Source organism: Bombus impatiens, unplaced genomic scaffold, assembly GCF_000188095.3.
Source record: "Bombus impatiens unplaced genomic scaffold, BIMP_2.2 scf_0389, whole genome shotgun sequence".
In the NCBI taxonomy this organism is placed as follows: Eukaryota; Metazoa; Arthropoda; class Insecta; order Hymenoptera; family Apidae; genus Bombus; species Bombus impatiens.
This window is the reverse complement of record NT_176808.1, coordinates 2148727-2175794: the sequence shown is the minus strand read 5'-3', so window position 1 is coordinate 2175794 and position 27068 is coordinate 2148727. Positions and strand designations below refer to the sequence as shown.

Below are 27068 nucleotides of genomic sequence, written 5' to 3'. Positions count from 1 at the left end.
TTCAACGGCAGTCGCGCGCCACGAGTGGGAGGCGTGTCTCGAGTGTACGATGAAAAGAGACCGAGATATACTATCGCGACGGAGAAGGGATGAAGAAAGTGCGAGGCAGAGGGGAGAATAGTTTTCATTGCGTTAGACAGAGACGGGTAAAAGGATGAGCGACCGCCGCGACCGGCCGTCGGAGACCATAGTCACACTGGTTGCAACTGTTAGAGGGAGTTGAACGGCGTGCAGAGGAGTGGAGTGGAGTGGAGTGAAGTGGAGTGGAGCAGAGCGGAGCGCGGCGAAATGGAGTGAAGAGAAAAGGAGAGAAATGGTTTCAGGAGAAACGGACGCGACGGGATTGAACGGAACGGAATGGAATGGAATGAGATACATACATACCTCGACTCGTGAAAACGGACGAATGACACAAAGAGCAAAAGAGAGTTACACAAATGCTGATTATCCAAAACTACCGTTTGCGACGCTACCGTTGCGATAGCGTAGGTATGCACAGACACCGATAGCTCTTCCTTTAACGATACCTATCGTGTGCTTCGTGTTTCTTCTTATGTTTCCGTTCCATTCCATCGAATCTTACAATCGACTTATCACGATTCGTACTAATGTTTCTTTCGTTTAATCAATTTCCGTTTCAATTTTTTCAATGCAACGCTTTTTGATTAGTTGCAACTGGAAACACGGAACCTCGATAAGCGATCTTGTGGATACATAAAAGTTACGTGATAAAAATCATCGTCATATTATATTTAATGGATGTTTATGCATTTATAAAAAATTTTTAAATGCAAAAATGCACAAAATGTAAGGAGGATATAAAAATAGTAAAATGTTCGAAATATGATACTGCTCGTGATATTTAATAAACGCAACAAATCTTTGAGTAGATTCTATATCTTTGCATTCACAAAAATATAAATTTATTCGTTCATTCGTTTACTGTTTGTACGATAAATATACTTCAGTGGTACAATTCTGTGCGCTTTCTATTCTCCCTTCTCTAATCTGTAATATTGTCACGTTTTTGGTCAATCACAAACTCGCGCGTAGTCTTGGCAAGAGACTACAAAATAAATACGTCGCTAGCTTATGAAGAGGTGATCAAATAGAAAATTCATAATCACGATCTTAACAAGAAAAGTTGTATAAAAAGCGACTGAAAAGTTACCAAGTTCCCGCGGCGCCGTCTCGTTTGTAATCCCAACTCTCCAACCCTTCCTCACCGCACTGCTCTCGAAGCCCACTCATAATTACCAAAGTTAATTTGCGAATCGCAATTTAATTGGCCAGTTCTTGAAGGTTCTTTAAACTTTGTCTTTCACGGAATAGGATTTTACGATGGTTCGGTTCAGTTCATTCCCGAAAACAACACAGTGGTTGCGTAAACGAACAAACCGATTTATATGATTGAAAGCAAATGCTATAAAACATAAGAAAAAAAATACTTTTTCATGAAAGAAAAGTTAGTTTCCAAGAAGAAAGGAAATTATTAAAAATTGGTTACCAGCCTGTAACAAAAAGAATAGGTTATACCGAACAACATAGATAGTTACAGCATAGATATAATAGTTCAAACAAATTACAAACAGCACAATACATATGTAGGCAAATATCGAAGCATCTCCAATCTATATATTGTGTATGCAATGGCATACTTTTGCGCATTAGTATACATATAATATACATACGTACATATGAGTGTAGATATACGTATGTCTCCTTTTATCTTCATTTCTGTAAGAAAGGGCAACAACGTTTCGAAAGAAGATACCTCCGACTCATTACCAAGCAACCACGAACGGATGTTCATAGATACGTATGCGAGACAGGGTTAAAGACAGGACAAAAGGGAAGAGAGATGTCGGCTTCCTGAGATTTTACCGTTAGCTGCTCTTGTTGAAACGAAAGAAAGAAAATTCTGCGTGACGGCGAGCCTTTTAATTAGGCTGTCTGTGATCTGCCAAGCATTTTTGCTTTCCTTATTCACCCTTCCCTATTCTTCCTCTTTCTTCTCCTTTCTCCTTTTCTTCATTCTTTTTCTCCTTCCTCAATTTTGTACTCGACTGATTGCGAGTCGATCACACTTCGCGCACCCACTCCTTAGATATGCCACATTTTCAAATATCAATTTCTCATTTAGTTCTTCTTTCTTAAGAAAGAAACAGAAGAAGGATGAAATATAATTCGTTATGTCTCTAATCTTACAATTAGAACATACATAGTATACAACGTAAACGAAAATATCCAACCTAACCACGATAAACAAATCGAACTGCGTTCTCGATAAAGAATACATAATTCTATCGAAACAATACTTGAGAACGTAAAAATAAATTATTTATGTATATAATATAACGTAAATTATATTAATGTATAGATATGTAGATGTAAATACAAATGAAATAACTTTAAATCGTCGCAATCGCGATATACGATCGACGCAACGAAATATGTAATATCTTTTTCTTTAATGATCGAGATATATTAATGATCAATGCACGATATATGATCTGGGTCTCCTTTCTTCTTTGAAAGAAGAGGAAACGGACAATGCAATACCTGTGACTGATACGCGACGGCATGTAATGACATCGAAAATATACTAGTAATTCAAGCGTTTCGTTTATAATCTAAGGAACGTGCTCCCTTTCATTGAGGCCGTGTGGAAATGTGAAATAGGGAAGAGGATTGAGAAAGAGGAAAAGGAAGAGGAGGAGGAGGAATCGGTGTTCATCGACGGGAATTCAAAACGTGCAAAAGAGCGAACGCGTGAGCACGTTTGTAGAGAGTGGTACGAAAGTGATACACATACACACCTATCCGCGATCTCAATAGGCGTCGGGCCAGGAGAATAAATTAACGAGGTGTTTGTCCGCTATCACCACTCTTTTTCCAAGCCGGATTAAAATCACTCTGTCTTTAATAATTATACCGACCGAATACGTTAAATGAGGCGCGCGTCGCGACGTATTTACCACTGTTGCTTTTTGATAATGTTATTTACAGCTGTGATTTACAATAGATCGCCACTGAACCTCGCAATCCACGCGAATTACTTCCTCCCTACATTGTATATACCGTTAAGAAATAAAAGAGATGTAAAATGCGACGTGTGGTAGTAAATTTTATTCGTTACGTTGAAAGAGAAGATGCGTTCACTGAATACGTATAAAGCATAAAAGCAAAACACTGGATATTGCTTTTCGGACCATTATCGGATACTATATCACTACGATCTCGCACTATGTGATAATTGTAAGACTACTATGCGCATATCATATTCGAAATATCAATTAATATTTAAAGGTTAAAAAATACACGTTTTGAAGGGTTGATTAACATTGCTAACATTTAATTAAATTATGTACATTAGGATAATAAAATCTGTTGCAATAAATATTTTTATGATACATGCAAGATTATGAAAAAACATTATTGTTGAAGGTCAGTATTTCTCTTCAAAATAAGAATTATATATCTTTTACGATTATGATACAAGGGAATTTATTTTCTTATTTTTCGACAAGTGTATCGAGTGAAAAGATTGTTAGGAAACATTCACATCATTCACTTCCCAGAAGTAATTTTCTCTAAAACCACTTATCCAAAGAAATGAATATTCATAAAAGGTCGATGAAATCGTGTCATTCGAAATCCTCGGCATTTGATCAAGGTTAAATTGAGATGCAAGATAATTTGAAAATCACAAGAAATTTGGCAGACAGTCAGGACCATGTTGTTGATTCTCATAGTTACTAAAGTATCAATTGTAGATAATGGAGGTTATCAAAGACGCCTCTGTCGCTCAAAATCATAATTAAATAAACATATTTGTCTAGCCTTATATTTGTATCAAATAAATATTCCTGCATTCCATTTATGACGATATATTCAACGTAATAATATTTGTGTAAAGAAAACAAATGTTGAATTTCAGCAAATATATGTTTTTCAAACTAAACAATTTCAAAATTGAGACAACTGCCAAAATGATCTATAACAAGACAAGAGCTCTAATCGCATAAACATATTAGAGTAAAAGCTTAAAATCTTTTTCCTTTATAAATTACAGATTCATTGCACTCTCAAATAGCTCCAACATCCTTTTCATCTCTTTACTAAAAGTTGAGAAAACGAATAAATGTTAGTATGATTACAGAACTGGAATACACAATACAAATGTAAAAACAGATACTCTAATACTCGCATTTGTTCTGCTAGCTTATATACAGGTCCCATTGATTTCGATAATTCTTCGCATTTTGCCATTAACTGATACATCGATTTAATATTGTGATCCACTGCATCGCACGTTTTACAAACAGCATCCCTATATGTTTCTAAACAGCCTACGGTGAGTGCAGATGCCTAAAAGTAACTTTGATGCAAAACCCTTTGAAAACTTAATGAGAGGAAAAATTTTCACAAAGCACAAAAGAAGAAATATAATTGGAAAAGATAATTTACACTATGCAAAATGGCTGCCAAATTTTCTGTTAATGCATCAACAGAGGTGGCCACTTTTCTCGCTTCCATCTCTAATTCATTTAACACATTATGATCAAGAAGAGGCACCTGAGGCGTTAAGGCTTGCCTGTACAAACAAGGAGTAGAACTGCGAGAACCCGGAAAAGATGGAGTTTCTCCCTTTTTTGTTACAGGACTTGACAGTTTAATTTTGTTTTCTAAATCTTCCGCAACAAACAGTACCATATCACCATCTTGCATTACTGTCCCCTCAAGTTGCAAATATCCCATGGCTTTGTGATAACTTGGGGGATCTATATCGTCGTCCTCTATTGGACTAGATTCTCTATTCCTTAAATTTAGCTGGTCTGGTCTACCACCAATTCCGTTCATTTTCTCTAGGCTACCATCTAAAAATTTTGTTCCATCAATATCTGGTGAATCGATCAGCGATCTTAACTCCGAAACGGGTGGAGATGATTGTGAATCGAATGATATTTCCGAATATGACGCTGTCATCTCATGTAGCTGAAATAATTATAGTTAATGTCCCTAGTATTGCCCTTTTCGATCAATCACATTTTGCAATGTAAATAACAGTTTTTTTACACAGGATTCATTAACTCTAACCTTACTCTGTCTTCATCGTAGTCGATAGCTGCATTCTTTTCACTACGTATTGTTGTTCCTTGTTTCGGATATGTTTCCCCTTCCTCTGATTCCATATTTAAAAAACAATTTATTTTTCCAGTCCTTTATAATAAAACAAACGTCCCTTTTATTTGACGTACGTCACAATTGATATAATGGAATAATACTGTCACAATTATCGATCCTTAAGGGACGTTTCTACTAAAACGATAGTTCTTCTAAAACAAATTTCTCTTAAAATTTAAGAAATAAATTTAAATAAAGAAATAATTACACAACTGTTTCAAAAACGTTTCATTAGAGTTACGGTATATTATCTCAATCCTCTATAATAATGAAAACTCGCCTTTAAACGAAAAATTATATTCATTGATATCATATTGATATAAAGATGAATTTTCAGGTTAGTTAATTCATAGCTATATGCTGTCTGTTGTCATTTGTAAGTGTTGAACAACCAATATTTGACTGAAACCGATTAACCGATTAGTTGACTGAAAATTAAGAAAGATTTAATAGCATTTGATATAATGTACCATAATATGTCATCTCATGTTTATATCATTTCCACATTTACCCATAAGTGAATTAAATATGATTTACTCAGCGTACTAAAAGGCAGATATTGTTTATTGATCTAAATCTTTATTTTTCTCTGTTATAACAGATATAAAATGTGTGAAAATTATTTTATAGTTAAAGCAAGATTAAATTGAACTTTATCAAAATCATTTGATGACGATGCATTTTAGAATACCATTATTTTTTATCCTTGTCACCCTTATGAAATGCGTGTTTCCACAAAATGATTTCTTTGATGAAGAACTAATGCTAAAACCATTACCAAGCAATCATGTCTATGCATATTTTCAATTTACTACTGTATGGGAAACCACAAAAGACATAACAACATGTAAGTTACAAGACATAAATTACCAAATATAAAATTCTTTTTTATGCAAGTAGAAGTTAATATTTCAGTTCAACATTCTCATTTATTTCCAAGAGGACTTGGTGAAATTATAAGTCGTCACAATGTAAATGAATTACATCTTACATTAACCAAGGGATTGTGGAATTACCAAAAATGGGGATATCCTTATCATGATGCTGGTCCTGGTGCTGAAATATATTCATGGTTCCACGAAGATGTTAATAAGTAGAGTATCACTTTGAACTCAATAAACACAATGTATTACTCTAAAAATTGTATGAATGATATTAATAACAAAATTATTTTTTATTGTTATAGTGTTGATGATGAGTGGAAAGGTTTAACAAATGCACTAGCTGGCTTATTTTGTGCTTCCTTGAATTTTATTAATCCTGCAAACAGTATGTCTCCAGAATTTACATTCCGTCCTACAGGGGTAGTAGATCACAGTATCAATTCTAGTCATTTACGCTATTCATCATTACCAAAAGAAATAGTTTGCACTGAAAATTTAACACCATTTAAAAAATTATTGCCATGTAATTCTAAGGTATATGTGAAAAATAGAGACTTGTATTTATTTTGTGTAACAGATACTGATATATATGATGTTTTAATAGAAAGGCTTGGCAACCTTATTAAACTCTGCTTATATTCACAACACAAACTATCATTCCATTGGAGTACATTTTCGAGTTATATGCTCAAACACAATCTGCACTAAAACATCATTAGAGTTACGTCAGTCTGTTTCATTGATATATGACACAATAACCGATGTATCACAGGTAAATTTTTAACAAAATTTTGTATGTTATAAGAAATTTCTGGCACTCATATGAATTTTCCTTCAGAATTGGTCAGTTCGAAAATTTTTTGGAATGGGTATTAGAGGAGCATGCCCTCTTGCTACATTAAGCAATGTATATATTGACATATCTAATAATAATACTAATCAAGTTTATGAGTTAATACCTCCTCCAAGTGCGAAGGTCGTTAGTCTTCGAGGAGGACAATTAAATGAAATAGCTGTTTATGACATTAGGTCGCTTTCTTTAAAAGGAATATTTAATATTGAAGTTCTATATAATACTACTTGTACAGCTGGTTTAAATTATCCTTCAATTCTATATGCAAATAGATATGTCATTGGTTTGTAATACTACTTAAATTATAATAGATACATATGTGGGGAGAAATAGCAAAATAAAAATTCTTTTCTGCAGGATATGGACAAGAAAGAGGTAGTTTAGTAACAAAAATTTACAATAATTACTGGCAAACACTCGATATTATTTTATTAGAAAGTATTCCATGGTATTTGCCAGTATATTTACATTCTGTCAAAATAACTTGTGGGGCAAAAAATATTATACCATGTGAGTAGTTGTATTCACATATATCATATATCATTGTATTCATCATAGGCAGTGATATATTCATTGTAATTATTTGTATCTTTTTTGTTTCTGTGATCTTTTCTTTGTTGTCTTAATCTGTTGAAATTTTGTATATAGTGACACAGCGTTATCTACCAGGCAAGGAACGAAAAAGTCCTTACTATTTGGAACTTATTTTACGTTTACCACCACAATCAGTAACTAAATTTTCTATAGAAATGGATTATTCATTTCTTAAGTGGCAAGAATACCCGCCAGATGCAAATCATGGGTTTTACATGGGTCCTGCTATAATCACTGCATTACTTCCAATTGCAAGAAATTATACTGCGTTACCACTCGATGGAAGTACCATAACATCAAGGTTAAAAATGTCTACATTAGTAATTAATATTACAACATATGTATAATATTTAACACTCAAGTTTTGCTAAAGCATAATTAAATTTTCAGTTTCAATGCTTCAAGAGAAGGCTATCTAGTACAGCTAAGAACTGAATCTTTACTAGTTAGTTTACCGACGCCTGATTTTAGTATGCCCTACAACGTAATTTGTTTAGCCTGTACAGCAATTGCCCTAGCATTTGGTCCACTTCATAACATTTCAACTAAAAGATTAGTTTTGAAACGTGTTGAAATGGATTGGAAGGAAAAATTATTATCGTCTTTAATGAAAAAGATCGTTAAATCAAAAAAGAAAGAAGAATGAAAAGTGTAATTTATTATTTGGTTTTAAATATATATGCATATTTAAATAAGACAAAAATTTTTGTTAAAATATAAATGGAAACAAAATACAAATACAATTATCTTGCAATGAGGTACATTAACGAAGTTCATCATAAAGAAAATTAACAATTCATCTCGATTTTATTTATCTTTTCCTTAACTTCTCTTTCTCTATAGTATATAATATATAAAAATGCGTAGGCTTATCTTTTATTATATGACAAATATTATTTGACATTTCCCTTTAATGAAAATACCGAGTTTGTTATTTTACAGTTGAGAGTTTCTTGTAATGATTGACAGTCTACTGCAAATAATAAAACATTATGATGTAACATTATTTTACGCATTTTAAAATCATATAAAAGTGAAATAATAAATATTGTAATAAATGTAACACGCATACAATGAATACTATATACTAAATAATCATTATTTTATGGTGCTGGTCTAAGGATTGGGGATAAATTTGTAAATGTATTTAACATTGTACTATGGTACTTGTCTGTATAATTTTCAACATCGTTATTTAAAATATTATCCGATAGCCACTCGCATTTTCCATGTTCTAACTGAAATTTAGTTGAAGAAAATTTTTCTAAGAATGATTCTGTTACACCTTTGACATCATGAGATAAACAACTCATTGAATCTTTATTTTCGTTCGAAGATGCAGGAGTACATGTATTTTCTTCCTCATCCGAAGAGCATAGATCGATTACTGCAATCGCTTCCGACGGTCTTATACACGATGCGATCTCTTTAATTGAATGAATGGTAGTCGTATTATTTTCGCCAGAAGAACATTTACCTCCAAAATCAATTAATTCTACATTGATAATTTCATTGCCAACTACCTTTTCTACGTTTTCTTTCATCGTGTTTATGTCACTTTCATCACTTGGAGCTTTACGTTTTGAAGGAACGTTTGGTCCTGTTTTTCCTTCATTATGAGTTATCATTTTCTTGTTTACAATAGAAACATTTTGAATAAGACATTGATATTTTGGCTGATTTTGTTTAAAATCATGTATTTGTTCCTGGGTCAATCGATTTAGAATAACAAAAACAGGTCGACAGACAACATACAGTAACTGTGATTGTATGCTCAACACTAAAAAGGAAAAGAACAGTTCTTACATATATCATAGAAAACATATTATAATAACATTTAAAAAACGTAGAAATAAGGGAAACGAAACCCTATGAAACTCCCCCAAAGATTAAGCACTTACTTGGTTTCTTTTTAACAGAATTTACAAATTTATATTGGTGCACATAATCGCATGCCAGTTTATCTCGATTTGGTTTATATGTAACACTCCATTTATCGTTATCAACGTCCGCTTCCAACCACTTTGGTTTAGACGAGCTGTTTAAGACAGGAGCAATGAGATGTCTTTCTATCCTTTCTAGCCTTTCTTGTTGCGTTTCTTCTGTCATTGCCTTGGATCTTTTAGCTAATAATATACCAGCAGGAGAAGAAAAAGGAATAGTCGGACATCTTGTAAAATTTACAAACCCTCTAACACGGCGGGAGGTTCGGCTAATGATATTATTGTTATTATTAACTGTAGCATCATTGTGAATTTCAACTGATTTCGATTCCGATTTCGCTTCTGATTCCGATTTCACCGAACACAAGTGAAAATATTCCAAGAACTGGTTTTGCCTTAATTCAGGCTCTACAATCGACAAGTCCGGAGTTGTAGATCGAGAATTGCTTCCGTTATGTTCTTGTTCATAACATACACTTTCATGTTCCTTTAATATACAAAATTGCTATTAATTTCATTTATGTTTTTTATTAGAATTCATATAAACACACACATTTGATGTGTGTACCTTCATTTTCTCTAGGCCTATAAATTCCGCATCACAATTATCACATAGATAAATATCTCCTGTTGGTGTATGATTCATCATAACGGAATGCTGTTGCTGTTTCGTATAGGAAGAAATTACTCCTCTACAAGATAACAACTTCTTTCGTGGACTTTCACAAGTTCTATCATAATTCTGTAATTAAAATAAAATTTCTTTATTTATTTTTTATAAAGTTTTTAGTATTCTACAAAGCAAAGTAAGATGTGAATACAAGAACAAACCATATTTTCATTGCGAAATGTCACTAATAGCTTGCCAGTACTTTTGTGATACAAACTTGTTGTAGAGTCCCAATTATTAACATATTGTAGATCTTCTTGCGAGTACCGTGCAAGATATGAGCAAAAACGTAAGAGATATTCACTTCTATGGTATGTATAACATCTAAATACTAATTTTTTTAAATTGGCCATCCAGTTCTAAAATATAATGTACATTTTAAAAGTTAAATACTTTACCATTGAGGAAACAATTATATCATTATATTTTTACTCAGATAATTAACTTACATCGTTTACTCTTTTAGGTCTTGTTAAAGGATTTGAAAATTTAACTTCTTTTGGCCACCACCTCGGTTCACTGATCACTTCGTTAGTATCATGGCCCAAGGAGCATTTAACCATGAATGTAACAAAACGTTCTAATTGTGTCTAAAATCAAACATTACCTTTATAATACTTATACTACTAATAATTTATTACAAAATATAAGTTTCATTACCACACGATTACTTAAAATTTATTCTAAATGTATAAGTATAAAAAGTAATATTCTTACCAGAGTAATTTTTTCCAATGACGTTGGATGTCCATTGGCAAATAAAAGCGGAAGATTAGATACCACAGAAGCTTCCTCCAAAGAACTGCTTTCTGTTTCCATAGGATCTGTATCGACCATCACACATTCGTTCATTTCACTGGACACCAGATTTTGAGGTAAACCTACCCCGTATTCTTGTTCTTGCAACATTGAGTATTTCATGTTTTCAAAGCTATCTGCATTATTTTCACTTAAGGTACATTTTCCTTTATAAAGCTGTTTTCCATTTCTGCTTATTCTGCATACAAAAATATTGTCTTGAAAGCTACAGATGTTATTTATTTTGTGAATTAAAATAGCAATGGAAAAAAGTGATGAACATAAAATAATATTATTTATAATTAAAATCTATTCACAAAATCAGGAAACAAATTGATGTATTTATATGTATTGTTCATAATTTTGTTCATACATAAAGTACTGAACAATTTTGTATGCGTACTTCTGACAATTAGAAATTGTGAAAACTAGAAAATAAATGACATGAAGCATTACATGGATCGACTCATCTTGTTTATATTTTATTAATATCTAATTATAATCCAATATAGATGAAAGTTAGATTTTAATGAAATATATCATAAGAATGAAAACCGAACAAAATGAATACAATATACATGTTAAGAGATATAAAAAATTAATTAGTTTTTTAAACAAAAAAAACAAATTTACAGCTAGCAATCGTATACCTTTTCAGACGATCTAAAGATCTTTCTTCCTCCGTATTTTCAGACTGATATTCCACACGATTAAAAATCTTCCTGATCACTGATTTGTAAATTACAATTTGTATGCAATTTAATATATAAGTTGCACAATAACCAGATTATCGAATAATTTTAAGACAAAACTGCTATAATGAAGATACATCCTCGCATTATCTTTGTAATATTTGTTAAAATTTGAAAAAGCTTAAGACGAATACGGATTTAAATGTGCAACCTACGTGTACTTTTGTAAAAGTTAATTTACTATTTAAATTGGCAGATGTGGTGTAAGTGGTAAAAACGACATCTGAATTATAAAACTAGTCTGTACCCCGTTCGATTGAGGTTCGAAAGTGGAAAGGCACGCGTCTTAATACGAATTTACAGATGTATGTATACATGTACTGACAGTTCCCTCCGTGGTTCCCTCCTTGAACAGAATATTTTGCCACGATAAAGCACGGTATAATTCAAGATGGCGGAACGAATCAGCTTAATTCGCGGTGACTAATAATCGTTCGTAAATTATTTTACTTCTCACATGATGCATTCCTTTTTAGGTTTTATTTTACTTTCTTGTTATTTCGATTTTTCTTTTCACTAATGATGCCACATCAACATGTACAACTTTTTCTTACTTAATACAAAAATACCGATAACTGATTTAGGAAGATTTTGAAATTATTGAAATTCCCCATTCATCGGTGGTTGTTCTTCCTCTCTATCGTTTCTGGTCACGATCATATAGGCAGTCACATTCGCTAGGGAAAACCGTCCGTCTTTTGAGTGAAAAATGTTCAAGATGGAGGGCACGAGAAGGTTTCGTTCTGCAAGACAGATAAAATGAGTGGAGTGTCTCTGTCTCTGTCTGAGCATTCATAGAATTTATATATGCACACGTAGTATGTATGCATGTATGTGCATACACAGAACGAGACCTTTTCTTACCCTCCACTTTGACTTTTTTCGACTCAAAAGGCAGACAGTTTCGTCAATGCTTTCGGTATAGAAATATTCAGACCTGTTTATATGACCGTGGTTTCGGTTAGGGTCATTCCAGCTAAATGTAAATATTTGTTAATAATAAACTCGTCAAATATTTTTCCACTATCATTCAATGAGCTACTCAAACGATTCGTAAATTCAAAATTTATGTTATTTATTTAATTGTACAGTATTTTATATCTAAACAAAATTAACGAATAATATACAACGAAAATAACACTATTTTTCAATTTTTCTCTTTAATAAAAATTATTAGCTGAATAAATTTTATGTTAAATATTTAAGATGTACGTATATAAATAAGTATGTTTTTAATATATATGTAAGTGAGTCTCATACCTATACATTATGTACACGTATGTTTCAAAGAGCGCAGTAAATTGAAAAATTATATACTAGCTTTTACGTAAGTTCAAAGAAGAACCAAAAAATTCAATATTAATTTTACATTCAAATCCTTAGATTATGTTAGTGAGGAACTAGTGATTCAACAAATACTTGATGTAAATGTAACCTTTCTGGTGTAACTTGATGTAACATGTAACCAGTATCTGACAGTACCATTAGTCTCTTACGTTTGCCGCTAGAGTGCTGATATCGCAACTAAAGTTGTCTATGATGAATGATGTAAAATTTCGGTATGTACACGTGGTTGTATACGCTTTGTGAATTTTTTACTTATTTTACACTTAAACTTGGTCATTAAATAGTTTTTACAAACTTTTCAAGTGTAAGATTTTTATAAAACGATAAGTTGAGAGAACAACGCAATAATGGCGTTATACAATTTCAAGAAAATCGCGGTTGTACCCACCGCAAAGGTTAGCAACTTTGTTTTTAATTTTCTATTTGGTAATTAATTCAATTGTAGTTCAAATTTCATTTAATAAATATTTCCTTTTGTCTAGGACTTTATTGATATAATTTTATCAAAAACTCAACGCAAAACTCCAACCGTTATACACAAAAATTATAAAATTGCAAGAATACGTGCATTTTATTTGCGTAAAGTGAGATTTACGCAACAAAACTTTCATGACAGATTATCGCAAATTATACAGGAATTTCCTAAGCTAGATGATGTTCATCCATTTTATGCTGATTTAATGAACGTCCTTTATGACAAAGATCATTACAAATTAGCTCTTGGTCAAATAAATATAGCGAGACATTTAATCGATAAGTAAGTATATTGAAATAGTATTTTTTCAATTACCACCGTTTTTCAATGAAGTTCACATATATTGTCAAAATAGTGTAGCCAAGGATTATGCCCGTTTGATGAAATATGGAGACTCTCTATACCGATGTAAACAATTGAAAAAAGCTGCTTTAGGTCGTATGGCAACAATTATGAAAAGGCAAGCAGCAAATCTGGCATATTTGGAGCAAGTTCGTCAGCATTTAGCCCGATTACCTAGTATAGATCCTTATACACGCACTATAATAATATGTGGTTTCCCAAATGTTGGTAAAAGCAGTTTCATTAACAAGGTAATTTAATCTTAATAACTACTAACAGATTATGTATGCATATTATGCACAGGGAACATTATGAACTGTGCTAATTGTTCTATTTAGATAACTCGCGCTGATGTTGAAGTCCAACCATATGCATTTACAACAAAGTCATTATACGTTGGTCATATGGATTATAAATATTTAAGATGGCAAGTGGTTGATACACCTGGAATTCTAGATCATCCACTCGAAGAAAGGAACGTAATAGAAATGCAGGCAATAACTGCACTCGCGCATTTACGAGCAGCTGTACTTTACTTTTGCGATATATCGGAACAATGTGGTCATAGTTTAGACCAACAGGTAAAGTATTGGCTTCATAGCTAACCAAAGTATACATTCTATTCAAGTGTGATTCAACAGTTTTATCTTCTAGGTGAAATTATTTGAATCGATTAAACCTCTGTTTGCTAACAAACCTTTGACAGTTGTGGCAAATAAAGCGGATATTTTGCGTCTGAATGAACTTCCGCCCGAAAAACGAGTTCTTTTAAAGTCGTTGGAGGATAAAGATATCCCAGTGTTGGAAATGAGTACAATTACTGATTTTGGTGTAATGGATGTGAAAATACAAGCGTGTGAACGTTTGTTAGCTTTCCGTGTTGATCAGAAGATAAGAACAAAAAAGGTAAGTTAAATACTTTTTAAACATCTCTTTTGTGTCGCTTTGTAGTAATGTAAAAGCCGTTAAAACATTGGTTCAAGTTCTTGAACGTTTATGACTGCAGGTAGAGGGACTGCTTAATCGTTTACACGTTGCACAACCTGTGCCGAGAGATGATAAAATTCGCGCTCCTTGTATTCCTGAGAGCGTTTTAAGAAAGAGGAAGGAAGGATTAAAGGTAAAACGAAAATTAGAGCGAGAAATAGAGGAAGAAATGGGAGACGATTATGTACTTGATTTGAAGAAGAATTATGACATCGAGGGCGATCAAAAATATGATGTTATTCCAGAGATTTGGGAAGGACACAATATCGCTGATTACATCGATCCAGAAATATTTAATGTTTGTACATATTTATTCGTTTTAAACACGCGTATGACATTTTGCTTTGATAGAACTTTATTTTTACCCTTTACGGTAGAAATTAAATGACCTGGAAAAAGAGGAGCAGCTTCGCGAAGAGGCGGGAATGTACGATTATAAAGTGGCCGAGTTGTCCGAGACGATGCAAGAAATTGTACAAATAGCTAAGCAAATTCGAGAAAAGAAGGCTATTATGAAAGACGAAGCCCGAATACTGAAGGCTTCTACAAAGCCTGTAATGCCGCGCACAGCAGCGGCGAAACTTCGAGACAGATCGGTATCGAAATTGAAAGAACAAATGGAAGACTTGGGTATCGATATGGAAGACACAGAAAATGTGAGTAACGCATCGAAATATAATCAAAATAAATACTAAGAATAACGATATGTAACGGAACGAAATGTGTATAAGATTCGCTTATATGATTATTTGTTTAAATTCCAACAGGCGCACTTTACCAAGACTAGAGGACGTGCAAGGTCTCTATCGCAACCAGCTAGGAAACGTATGCGATTGCAATCCGAGTCTCAGTCAAGAGCTCGAAGTAGTTCAAAACCTGCTCGCGACGAAATGGGTGTAAAGGATTCGACGATGAAGACTAAATTAAAGAACATTGCGCATAAAGCTTTGAAGAAAAAGATCGCGAAGAAGGGATTGAAAGGAGAAGCAGATCGATTTATCGGCACGAAAATGCCAAAACATTTGTTTTCGGGAAAACGAGGTGTTGGAAAAACAGACAGGAGATAGTGGTATTTCGAAATTGTTATTTTCGAAAATCTTTGTCAAATTTTCATTGAATCGATTCATCGAATGATTCATTTCACATGTATTGCGTGAATAAATCGACGTTGCTTTGTAATTACCATAGTATCCGTAAAAGGTTAGTTAAACTCGTTGAAAGATAACGCAACAATGTGAATGAATTGTCTTAGATTGCATAATTTAGTGCCAGTAAAGCGACCTTTGGCTTCGTACGTAGGGTAAGAAACATCGCATTCAGCGAAAGTTTATTGCTGTCGTACGGTGATAACCTTTTACATACTACGGTATTGAAAAGTTTGCCTTATTCGTAGATTCGTATTCCTTCCTGTGTAACCTATATCGAATGTGTCATGTTGTGCAATGCATACTGTCGCTTCATATCATTGTTGCGTTAGAAAATCAAGTAACTCTTTATGCCGGCTGTTGAATGAAACATTTTGTTCAATTAGGATCAGTTATGGGTTATTTGGTTATAAATAAGGAATAAAATTTTATTTTACATCATCGATAGTAGTCGATTAGACAAATACATGTAACGCGAGGTTACGATTATGGTGCGTGATCGAAATTGACTCAGCGAACGATACATGTTCGCGTCACGACATGAGAACGCATTTAAACTTTTGATCGAGGTGCAGCGGGACCATTATAATTTCGGTTATGCGTTTGTACATTTACAACGAAGGCGAAACAGGAGAGTCTTCTGGGTGATAGTCCATAAATGTTATACATATATATAGTTGCAGGAGCATTCGCGAGATTTCCGCCGTGCACAAACTTCGGTTATGCTACCAAGTTTCGATCAAATCCTCTGTACAACATTAACATAATTTCATTGGTAAAAAAAAAAAAATGCACAATCTTTCGTTCGATAATATTTTAGCATGTAAAAAGATGTAACAGTTTTCATCGTTCGATATTTGATCGAACAATAAATTATAAGCAATTAAATTGTTCCGATTAAGACTTCATTTAAGAGTGACACTAATCAAATAATCGAAACATTGCTGTCGCGGTATTTCTTTCTTCTCGTTGTGAATAACTCTATACACTTAATGGTTCTTCAATATCAAAATAGAAAAACAAAGAGAAGAAGGAAAGAAAGAGGAGAAGAGAATATAGAAAATAGTCGAGAAAATAAGACAGAGAAGAGGAAATAAGGCAAAAGAGGATGAAAGTGTGAAATACGATTACTACAAGCAGAAACGCCAGATATCTTTTAGTATCACAGTCAATGCGAAAGCCTGGATCGAGAGCCTGGACTTTCGATGATGTCTCGAGTCGAACCGAATCGAACGTTTATCAGCGATACGATTAAATCTTTCGTCATTCGTTTTACGGAATAACTTTTATCGATCGAAACGTTCGCAAATGTACATGCCAAGCGGACAAGGGGTCAAGCGGAAAAGGAAAGTTTCGCGTGATACGTTAACAGCAAGTGTTTTCGGTATGTCGCGAGTAACGACGAAAAAGTGACACAACCGAACAGTATTCGGACGATTCTTTGGTGAGTCGTCTGCGACTATGAAAACCCTTGTCCTTTCGTCATTCTGTAACCAACGTTTTTAATCGCAGCATTTACTGGTCCGTATCATCGTGTCGTTTCGATCGAACGTGTACATATATATTCTATCGTTCGCTCCCATTCACTCGTTTGTTCGTTCGCTCGTTCGCTGTTCGTTCACATGTACATATACTAATTAGTTGATTGAATTAGACTGTGGTTACAGAGGATGGGTATTCGAACAAACTGACATTCTGACGAAGATACATCCGCCTAATCAAATATGTATATAGATTTTTATGAGTATATTTATATGCATTGCAGTCTTCAGATGTTTCATTCGTTAGAACTCAAGTTCCTTCGAATAAGTATCCACTATAAACATGACCTTAGTTAGCTCTGTTGCTCAGTCGGTCATTTAGCCGATTCGTCCATTCGGGAAGAAAGGACAAGGTATTTTTAGGAACAAGCGCATTCGAGTACTTGAATGTTCTTCCAGTACGAGTTTTTCAACTGAGTAGCATCGTTCTCGTCGAAATAAACGATCATCAACTCGTCGAGCTTACTCGGCGCGCAGCATGGTTTAGGCACTTTTTTTCTATCTTCCTTCCACAGCAGACTTTGCAGAAGGGCGTGATGATGAGCTGGATTGTATCTAGGCGGGCATCGCCCTTTACAGTATCCAGCGTCGAAGGTTTTCGGATAAACGATAAATTCGAAACCTTTCAGGTCTTTAAACATGACGGTAAGCTCGTGTCTGCAACACTTTTTACTCTCGCCTTTGCACTTTGTCCTACGACCTTTGTGCAGAGACATCACATCTTTGGGTGAAGAACGTTTTACTCTGGCACTGCCCGAATACGTCGTGGTGAACACGTTAAGAACCGGCAAAGAAAAGGTACGTGTTACCGGTTCGCTGTCTATCATAAATTCCAGTTCGACTCCTAGGTTCTCGAGCGGCGTCTCGATCCACGAGGAAGCGGCCTGAGTCACGTCGAGTTCGAGCCATCTCGGATTTCGGGAGTCCTGCAGCTGAATTTTTCTACGACCGATTAACTTTCTCGAGCGACGAAATGACGAAATTCGAAGATAGAACAACACCTCCAGCTCGGAACGTTCGGTGTAGTGATCTGTCGTCGGCCCGTGAAGCAGCAGTCGCAGCGTCGCGTGATCCACCGACGTTTGATCCAGATCCTTCTGAGGAATTTCCACGGGAAAGAACAACCAGTGACGATAGGGTTTTTCCTTTTCGCTCGTTCCATCCAGTCGACTCGATTCGTTTCCAGGATACGCTGTAACAATCACGAACGAATAAACATGAACAATTGATACGCGTAACGCGTAACGTTACGTAAGTGAAAACCTTGAATTGTCTTCGATCTTCTATCGCTACATTCCCTCCTCGTTCTCTCGCCTGTTGGTATGTCGACGCTAAATGGAATCCACGATCTCTGCATTCTCAACTACCTGTCTTTTATCTTTCACCTTTTCATTTTTCCCGTCGCGACTATCGACTTAACCTCACGCACGTTAAGAGATTTGACAATGGACGCGAAAATATCGTTAGAACCGCCTATGACCTATGAGAATGGACACGTTCACGCGTATCCGGCTAGAGATCACGAGAACGGCAACTCTCGTCCGTTCCATTTTCATCGGTTAATTAGTGGAATTATTAAATTCCGGGGTAATTCGTTGGTACACGTACGCACGAGTCCTTGTTCGCTTTTTCTTCGCTTCACGGGCGTATCGAATCTTCGATCTCTTTCCGCGTAATGTGGCCCGTACACGATCAATATCGTTCACGATATATTACATTTTCTTTTGCAATTTTATAGAAGTCCGATAGTAACAACTTGTCTTTTGTTTTGAACTTAACTTTCAGAAAAACCGCGTTACTTATGGGATGATTCAATATTATTATCAATATCTAATTCTTATCAATATATAATAAGCTCTAAGTTGTGTTATATCGCATTTACATATTGAAATTTTCGTGGATAAGTGCTAAACAATATTGAGAATATTATGGATTGTACGCAGTCACCTTCATATTAAAGCACGCAACGATCTCATAGAAGAAAGTTGATACCTATAGTTACGATGCAACTTATTCGTTAGATTATTTCGATATATTCGATCTATATTCGATCTCTCCAATTGGAAAATAGATGTTGGGTTTGGTAAGAGAAAACACGGTGGCATTCTTGTAACACAACACCGACGGATTAGCGTCGCGTCACTTAGATCGGCTCGTTCGGTAGCAGTCGTAAAACATCGTGTAATACGAAGCTCGCGTTACGGATCCTAGGAAATAAATCTGTCAGGAATAATCGTAAAAATACGACGAAACAGATTGAGAAAGTTATCTGGGTATGCGTCGTATGTCGGCAACGATATACAACGCGCAACGGTTCGACTCGAACGTTATCTCGACTCGATGTCTCGAAACAGTCCATATTATGTATATGTATAACAAACGATTCGAGATATATTCGGTAATGTTTCTATTTTTCTTGGAATGTTTGAAAAAGATTTTTGAGTCGATTTATTGCTAAAGAAATGATCTGGCCACGATTATCGTAGTAAATATATATCAATAACAGAAATCAATCATGAAAATTCTAACTGTGAAGTAACTCGAAACGAAGTGAAATTCAGGAATTGGTGATATTTCGATATTTCAGTTTGTGTAAGTAATCGAGCAAGCCTGTGTGTTTCCGTCACTGAATGGAAATTCAACGGTTTCTCTGAATATTTGACTCGCACCAATTATAGCTTACCTTGCACCACACTGCTATCTAAAATATTTTAGTCTGTGGGTATATCTTTTATAAATAGTATTTTACGATATTTTTGGCTTAGTTTTCGTAGAATCGGTACGGCTCCATTCGTCTAGAGTCTAGAGTCTGGGTTCGTGACGAAAAACAGTAAGGGTCGGTTTGGTATAAATTACCGGCGATCTGCAATCGATTGTCGAGAGTCACGCGCGAGAGTCGTCGACAAATTGATCTTTCTCGACGATTCGTTCTTATTGCATTCGGAAACTCGTTACTCGGCATTCCGTGGCGATCGGAATTTCTCTTTCATAATAACGCAGATGCTTCTGGCGAGGCCTCTCAAGCGGAATAACGCGAAAACGGAAAAGGAGAAAATAGACCGAAGATACGAGTTGATGGAATCTGATCGAATCGAGATAAACCGAAGTGGAATTACGTTAAGCGAAACGAAGCGTTTTATTTGTAAACTCATTCGCTTTATATCGTGTCATTCCATAAGTAACGTCAGTCATGCTTTGCACTTTGAATTTCTGCGATAAACTGAAACGGTAAATACGTAGTTACTGAAATTTATAATTAATTATTAGGAAGATCGCAAATAACATCAATATAAAAAAGATCAATACCAATGAATCAGAAAATAGGTTTGTTTTACTGTGAGAATGATTAGTAGCATAGAAAACATTGGATAAACTATTTCAAAAGGTTGAAATTGGAAATTATTGCGTTATTCGCTCTATCCTCTAAACTTAGTACCGACAGATGTTCGTTTATTTTGATCACTACAGGATCTAAACAACAATGTAGTTGTAAAATAAACAAGCTATAAGAAATTTAACAAAATAGCGAATCTTAAAGAGGCAACAGAATAAAAAGGACGAAGAAAGTGAAATAGTTAAATATTTAGGGAAAAGCAGATGATACGTTATTTATTCGCAATTACGATGAAATTTACGTTCTTTTAATTTATTTTAAACAAACGTGAAACGACATGTAAAAAAAACAGAAGATGCGTAAATAAGAAAAATTATCATGATATTAACAATCAAAATAAGAAATTGACTTGTCTTTCTCAGTTTATAGGTTAATGCGAAAGATCGATAATCGCGGTTGGTTCGATACGCATCGATTCCAGATACGCCTGGTAAAATCTCGTCGACGTTGCCGAACTGGCGGAAACTAGGATGCTCGATGTTTACACAAGTAGTAATTATAGCGTGGGTATGTATATTTTTTCAGAAAGATCGTAAGATATTTCGCGTTTCCAAAGATCGCCGGTTCTGTTCAACCGATACTAAATTATCAGTGATTCGAGAACGAAGAAGAATGTCCCAATACACTATCGATCAATCGTCATCAATTATCGTTGGTTACCTGTAGCGGGAAACACATGTAGCAACTTCTTGCTTTCAAAAGTTCGCTCGTCGAATGGCGACTGCATTCTCATCAGGTACTCTCTGTGTGCTCTTTCGTATTCGGCTTGACTGACGTTTGCCTGAAAAAAAAGGAAATATGTAAGGATGACTTATTGACCAGCTAACGAACGAACAGTGGTAGGTATGATTTATTTCACAGACAGGATAAAATTTTATTAACATACGAGAAATTAGCGTGAAATGCATAAGAAGATGAGCAAGCGTAGCGAAAGTCAGGTTATGTGGAATGGAAATTCTACAAAAATGAAGCTATGAAAATAGAACGTAGAACTTGATACAATATCGTTTTATTGGAAAATAAGGATATGGGGAGAAATGATTATGAGGATCTCAACGGTCTTACTAACACGCAAGAGTTACATAATTAGTTTAAGGAGTTGTGGACAGCGTACTTCCATTAATCAATTTGGTAAGGGAAATAAAGTCGTTGAATATCGGAGGGATTGCGTGAAAAACGCGATAGAATCTCTGTTGGACACGTAAAGCAAAATTCCGGTGACCTATGGAAAAATTCACCGAATCGTACGCTTTTACGTTTCACTGAAATCGATCTTCAAGCGGGATAATTAGTTTGCGGGCGAGGCACTGATATAGTGTCTGCCATCTTCCCAACGTCGCGGCTCAACAACCTTTCTTCGCTTTGCCTCTCTCTTTCCTCGCCACTCGTCATTCGCCTTCTTTCCCCGTTGCTCGCCGGTCCCCCTTTGTACTTTTTTTCCTATTCTTCAAATCCCTTTGTCGTTCTCGAGCATCGTTGCAATTTTCGAGATCCACTCGAAACACGTCCCTCGCCACTTTACCCTCGCCGTCACTCGTGTTGGTATATAATTTCCATGGTGAGAAAGTCCAGACACGCTAGACGTTTCCGGTAAAATTAGCCAGTTCGCGCGGCTCTAGCTAGCCGCGGTACGCGGGATAACGCACGAGCCGACCAACATAACGCAACGCAACGATTAATAAGTGAAAAGACGTTTAATAAATGAAATGAATTTCACAGATCGCGAGGTTGAAAGGAAGGAGGACACGAGTACTGAAGGATCGTGTCGTTAAGGATGACTCAGCGAGCTATCAGAGCCGTGAGCCGTGTGAAACGGAGACACACGGACGCCTCCGCAATACGTCGAGTAAGTATGGACTCGTTTAACTGGCTGTTTTCTTTAAAGTCGGCTAGTTAGTGGATTCGAGCGAGTTCCGGTTTGTCGAGACGGTGGTCCGTCGCGTCATTCGTGCGTCAAGTATTCGCCAAGGTTTCGAAGTTGCATACTTCGAGGGAAAGATACTCCTCGTCGACCGGAATGTACGACACAAGATCGTTAGTCCGTCAGAAGGACTCGTGTGGCGAATCGTAAATCGATTGAGACACGCGTTTTCGCTCGTTGCGGATTGAAACCGAGACGTCGTTTGCCGACCCCAAGCGAGTTGACTCGTGTGCAACCGCTTGACTGGTTCGAAAGGTCGGTCAGTGTCGGTCATCGATGTCGCGTTCGTTGGTCTTTCGTCTTGGTTTGTAGTTGGACTCGACTGGCGCACGCTTGCTCAATGGCTATCACGAAACTCGAAGATGTTTCTACTTGCAAAGAGGTAGGAGAATGTAAGGAAAAGAGGAGAGGAGAGGAGAGGAGAGGGAATGGGGTAAAGAGAGGATGTGCGAGGAGGGGTAAGAAGATGTAGACACGGTATGACTGCGCGAACTTCGAACACGAACGAAATTGTAGAAAGATCCCGATACATAGTACGTACGTATGGTATGTACATGTTGCTCCAACGAGCGTTGACCGTGCGCCGGAATTCAAAAGGAACAGAATCTAAACGCAACCACGTCGCGTATCACTTTCATCGATAGTCTTGTATTATTTTCTTGGAAAAATACACCGTGGCTAAGGAAATAAGATAGGCCTGTGCAAGCTGTATGAGAAACGGTATGGATCAGATTCGTTGTAAGATATTGCACGAATTATGAATCTTAAGGTTCTTTGAACGACGTAGACAGTGGATCGAACTTATCTTCTGTACGCCGTGGGCCTAAATTCGTAGTACAAATAGAGTTAGGACGACTGAAAATCGGAAATTCGTTTCCGAGAAAATGAAGTATCCGACGCAACTTCGTCATTCTTGGTTTTAGCGATTCACTTTGAAAATAGAATCGTCGACGTAACTTCAACATTGGCGAATGGGTGTAATCGCGTGGTCGGTGCGACGACCGAACGACTGCACGATCCTTTCGCAAGATATAACGTATTTGGGGAAAGAAATCTGGAAACAAGTGTATGTAGGCGCGCAACGAGGGCATAGGTGACGTTGTAGCGAATGCGGACGACCTTGAAGAAACGTTCGCGCAACCACGTACGCTCGTTTGCCTCCCACGCCTACGTCTCGAAGAAAGATCTTTCGCAAGCAACGCACATCGCGTCTAGGTGTATCGACGGACGAGTCAGGCCGCATTCTTCGCGTAACCCTCGCCCCTCTGCCTCGAGGCTCGAGGGCTCGACGAAACACGCGGCGGGAATGCGCGTCATCGTGTTTCAGATTCGAACGTTTCTCATCGAACTCGATTTCGTTCGATGTCGGGCGCGCGTTTGTAACACGTTCGATCGCGAGCCAATGCCATCACGCTCTTCTCCCATAGCTTTCTCTCCAGTATCAACCATAACGACCATGAATCTCGCTGTATCATTCTTTCCTCGAGGTCGAGATGGTCTAACGCGGTGAAAGTCGCGGAAATTTAAGCAGACAGATATCTATTTGCGATTTTCATCTTCCGAGATCGTTAAGTTCGCTCGATTTCATTGTTCATCGAGCAGAATGATCGTTGCGAATCGCGAATCATCCGATTCGATTGGATAAATTTAGACGATCGCCACTTTTCTGCTTCGTAACTCGTTACTTTCGTTTGCAAACGGAATTAACGTTTCCTTCGTATACCGAATTACCTGTCATCGGTGTACAAAAAGTATAAAGTGTACATAGAAATCGCACGAGTATAAAATAGAAATTCGCGTTACTAGAGCCGAAGGAAAAGTCTAATACAATGTTATAGTATATTTGCAACATTACAGAAGCGATCAACGGACAGCGCAATATGCAATCTGCGACGTCGTTTGCTTACAATCGTGTTGAAACTATCTCTGATCACTACGACGAAGTGCTTGCAAATCGATTGCGACGAATGCGAAAGAAAGTTAATTGGACATATTCTATGTTCTCGACGTGGCCGGTTCTTGTCTCGTCGTCCCGTCGTCCCATCGTCGTCTCCTCGTCTCCTCGTCTCTTCTCGTCTCGGATCGACTCTTTCGTCTCGTTAAAAACCAACGAAGCTGGATATAAATGTGAACGATGGACGGGTGGGTACGCGTTAAGTGCGGCGGATCATCGAACGAGGTAAAAGAAGAATGTACGTCTGCGCGCGCACGCAACGAGAAGACCTGAAAACTAGAAAACCAGAAAGATAACTGGTTCTATCTTCCCTTTGGCATCAGAGCTACGTACCTACATGTATGTATATATGTAGGTGCTTGCGTTCGAGACACGCGTACTCTCTCTCACACTTGTCGAGGATGTCCTCGAGTTTCGAGGACGGCCAAGAATCGACGTTCGTTATCGCGTGCGCGCATAACGGCGAACCTACCGGCTATAAAGGCTGCGACAACAGGTGTTCTTTTGCGATGTCGCTCCCGCCACCTCTTCTCCCGCTCTTGTCCTTTTCAAGATCCGGAACGAGACCTCTTTCGATCATCGTCATCGACTAAATCGCCGTTCCTACCTTCCTTCCACTTTCCTACCGAAATCGCCAGTCCAAGTTCCTCCGATTTCACCGATCGTCTCGGATCGCTTGGGAATTTCCGAACGATCGATGCCAACGTTCACGTAACGCTCCGAATTTAGATGGAAACGCGTACGTCTAAAATCGCTCTGCATCTCGTGCTAACCCTCCATCGATCTCGATTCGTCGCCAATTAAATCATCCCGCGGCCATCGAGTTTTTATACCCGAACTTATACTTATTTTTATTGGTCGAATTGCTTCATTCGAATTCGCGTAACTCGATTGATCCAAATGAGACGTCGCTTGCTTTTGCGACAGGAATTAGTTGATTCGATGCGATGTAACTTGTCTCGATAGTCCAACGACCCCGGCAGGTCCGGCAGTTTCATCATAGGCAACGTGCTGCATCTTCATTAGTAGCAGAAAGCCAGGGACCAGATGAAAAAAAGCGAAGAGGAACGAGGGGAGAAGAAGAGTTGAATAGAGTAGAAAAGAAGAGAGCATGGCAGCGGCGGCGTTGTCGTCGTACGCACGTGGACAGCCGGTTCTGCATACCAGCAGGAATGCGCACGTGCTCGTGCATACGTAGCGAAAGTGGGGCAACGCAGACCACCCACGTTCCTCGTCTTCGACTCGCCGTTGTTTACGTACTACTTGCCGCTTGCACCATGTCGTTCCCGCGATTTCTACGGTATACACATAATACCCTTTCGCCGTCGAGTTGCTCCTTTCGATTCGATTCCCTTCCGTTCCCTTTCTTTCCTTTCTCTTGCATTCCCTTCTCTCGCCATCTGTTCCCCTTCTCTGTACCCTCTCTATCTTTTTAGTCCTTTCTTCCTTTTCGTTCATTGTTCGTTACCCTCTGCGAAACTCGACTGCCGCCATTACCGCCACCGCCACCATCGCTACTCTCTGCCTTCTCTACGTCCAGCATTCTTCTATTTCCACCTAGAGTTCCGGCTTCCCTTCACTTTTTCTTTTCACTTTCCAACTGCTTTTCCCATTTTTCTCGTGCTATTTATTATTATTATTGTTATTATTCATTCCATAGACGGGAATAAATTTCCATTAGTGTATAAAAGATTGGTATAAAATATATAAAAGGAAACGCGAGCTCTTCTTGCTTGTCTCGCCTGTTAAATAAATAGAATCTCATAATAACAACAACAATAATAATAGTAACAATTTTCTTCGCTCAAGCAACATTCTCGTTGACATTACGCATTGCTGTATGAATTTTTTACAGACCAACAATTCATTGCCTAATCGGCAAAACTCCAGATGGATCACGCAACTAACGTGTTCCAACGGACGTGTGACGTTGTTACGTGAAACATCGACATGAATATGCATATCTGTGGCCGTTTCCGTATCCGCATCGATATCGAGTGGAACAGAACGAGAGACGAGAGAAGCAAAAGCGAACTGAGAAAGGGAGGAAAAAGGGAAGAGAGAGAAGCAAAAGACTACTCACCTTGGAAGGGTCGGGTATCCTCTTGAGGCCAAGACCTCGCGCGATGCTCCTTCTGATAATATCCAGCTCAGTCTCGTCGAGAACGGTGCTCGTCGTCGGTCGATCCTCTTCTCGGAAAGCGTCCTCGTAGACGTCCTCGAGACCGGTCGAGCGGTCGAGGTCGTGTCGAGGACCGGTTCGAGAGAGCGGACTCTCCCG

At 37.0% G+C, this 27068-nt stretch overlaps 6 protein-coding genes across 19 annotated transcripts in view; 3 read left to right on the top strand and 3 right to left on the bottom strand.

Moving 5' to 3' along the window:
- Window positions 1-3329: 3329 nt before the first annotated feature.
- On the bottom strand, window positions 3330-5332 carry LOC100749801 (BLOC-1-related complex subunit 6). 3 transcript variants are annotated; one of them, XR_001102336.3, is made up of 4 exons: window positions 5106-5332; window positions 4471-4998; window positions 4211-4381; window positions 3330-4121 (listed from the first exon to the last, which is right to left on the bottom strand). XR_001102336.3 is itself a non-coding variant. In XM_003490015.4 (4 exons), the coding sequence occupies exons 1-4, from the start codon at window positions 5193-5195 to the stop codon at window positions 4070-4072; spliced, it is 831 nt and encodes a 276-aa protein (XP_003490063.1). In that variant the 5' UTR covers window positions 5196-5332; the 3' UTR covers window positions 3330-4069. The 3 variants fall into 3 exon arrangements, 2 of the variants coding, with proteins under 2 accessions (XP_003490063.1, XP_012241834.1); XM_003490015.4 differs by having other exon boundaries at window positions 4211-4371; XM_012386411.3 differs by having other exon boundaries at window positions 3832-4121; window positions 4211-4371; window positions 5101-5247.
- Window positions 5333-5415: 83 nt separating this feature from the next.
- On the top strand, window positions 5416-8317 carry LOC100746304 (GPI transamidase component PIG-T). Of its 3 annotated transcripts, none has more exons than XM_033321075.1 (9): window positions 5416-5524; window positions 5789-6034; window positions 6103-6280; window positions 6374-6605; window positions 6676-6843; window positions 6910-7207; window positions 7282-7434; window positions 7573-7819; window positions 7909-8317. In XM_033321075.1, the coding sequence occupies exons 2-9, from the start codon at window positions 5857-5859 to the stop codon at window positions 8162-8164; spliced, it is 1710 nt and encodes a 569-aa protein (XP_033176966.1). In that variant the 5' UTR covers window positions 5416-5524; window positions 5789-5856; the 3' UTR covers window positions 8165-8317. The 3 variants fall into 3 exon arrangements, with proteins under 3 accessions (XP_033176966.1, XP_003490115.2, XP_033176967.1); XM_003490067.4 differs by lacking the exon at window positions 5416-5524 and adding an exon at window positions 5535-5563; XM_033321076.1 differs by lacking the exon at window positions 5416-5524 and having other exon boundaries at window positions 5536-6034; window positions 6128-6280.
- Window positions 8318-8387: 70 nt separating this feature from the next.
- On the bottom strand, window positions 8388-13190 carry LOC100749683. 7 transcript variants are annotated; one of them, XM_024368041.2, is made up of 8 exons: window positions 12942-13074; window positions 11580-12027; window positions 10849-11128; window positions 10581-10721; window positions 10293-10490; window positions 10030-10203; window positions 9420-9948; window positions 8622-9298 (listed from the first exon to the last, which is right to left on the bottom strand). In XM_024368041.2, the coding sequence occupies exons 3-8, from the start codon at window positions 11050-11052 to the stop codon at window positions 8622-8624; spliced, it is 1923 nt and encodes a 640-aa protein (XP_024223809.1). In that variant the 5' UTR covers window positions 11053-11128; window positions 11580-12027; window positions 12942-13074. The 7 variants fall into 7 exon arrangements, with proteins under 7 accessions (XP_024223808.1, XP_024223809.1, XP_033176960.1 ...); XM_033321069.1 differs by having other exon boundaries at window positions 11929-12027; XM_024368043.2 differs by lacking the exons at window positions 11580-12027; window positions 12942-13074 and adding an exon at window positions 13117-13190 and having other exon boundaries at window positions 8815-8944; window positions 9042-9298.
- On the top strand, window positions 12931-16865 carry LOC100749447 (nucleolar GTP-binding protein 1). The gene is made up of 9 exons (XM_033321070.1): window positions 12931-13240; window positions 13332-13423; window positions 13511-13785; window positions 13859-14096; window positions 14184-14426; window positions 14500-14751; window positions 14852-15130; window positions 15210-15488; window positions 15600-16865. The coding sequence occupies exons 2-9, from the start codon at window positions 13376-13378 to the stop codon at window positions 15897-15899; spliced, it is 1914 nt and encodes a 637-aa protein (XP_033176961.1). The 5' UTR covers window positions 12931-13240; window positions 13332-13375; the 3' UTR covers window positions 15900-16865.
- LOC100746184 (bone morphogenetic protein 2-A) overlaps window positions 16234-27068 on the bottom strand; it is a 13805-nt gene continuing 2970 nt past the window's right edge. Inside the window, exons 2-4 of the mRNA XM_012386414.3 lie at window positions 26871-27068; window positions 21573-21693; window positions 16234-18710 (exon numbers count right to left, since the gene is read on the bottom strand). The exon at window positions 26871-27068 is cut by the window's right edge and continues 46 nt beyond it. Coding sequence (XP_012241837.1) covers window positions 17878-18710; window positions 21573-21693; window positions 26871-27068 — 1152 coding nt within the window. The 3' untranslated portion in view covers window positions 16234-17877. The remainder of the gene's footprint in view (window positions 18711-21572; window positions 21694-26870) is intronic.
- LOC105680861 overlaps window positions 19856-27068 on the top strand; it is a 14968-nt gene continuing 7755 nt past the window's right edge. The window contains exons 1-5 of one of the 4 annotated variants that reach the window (XR_001102337.3): window positions 19856-20110; window positions 21275-21419; window positions 21649-21751; window positions 22632-22758; window positions 24691-26429. Coding sequence is in view for 2 of the 4 variants with exons in the window: in XM_012386412.3 (XP_012241835.1) it covers window positions 21390-21419; window positions 22632-22758; window positions 24691-25016 (483 nt within the window). In the remaining 2 variants the exon portion in view is untranslated. Of the gene's footprint in view, window positions 20111-21255; window positions 21420-21648; window positions 21752-22631; window positions 22759-24690; window positions 26430-27068 lie in introns of those variants that run through there. The other 3 variants (XR_002946794.2, XM_012386412.3, XM_033321084.1) reach the window with 3 other exon arrangements.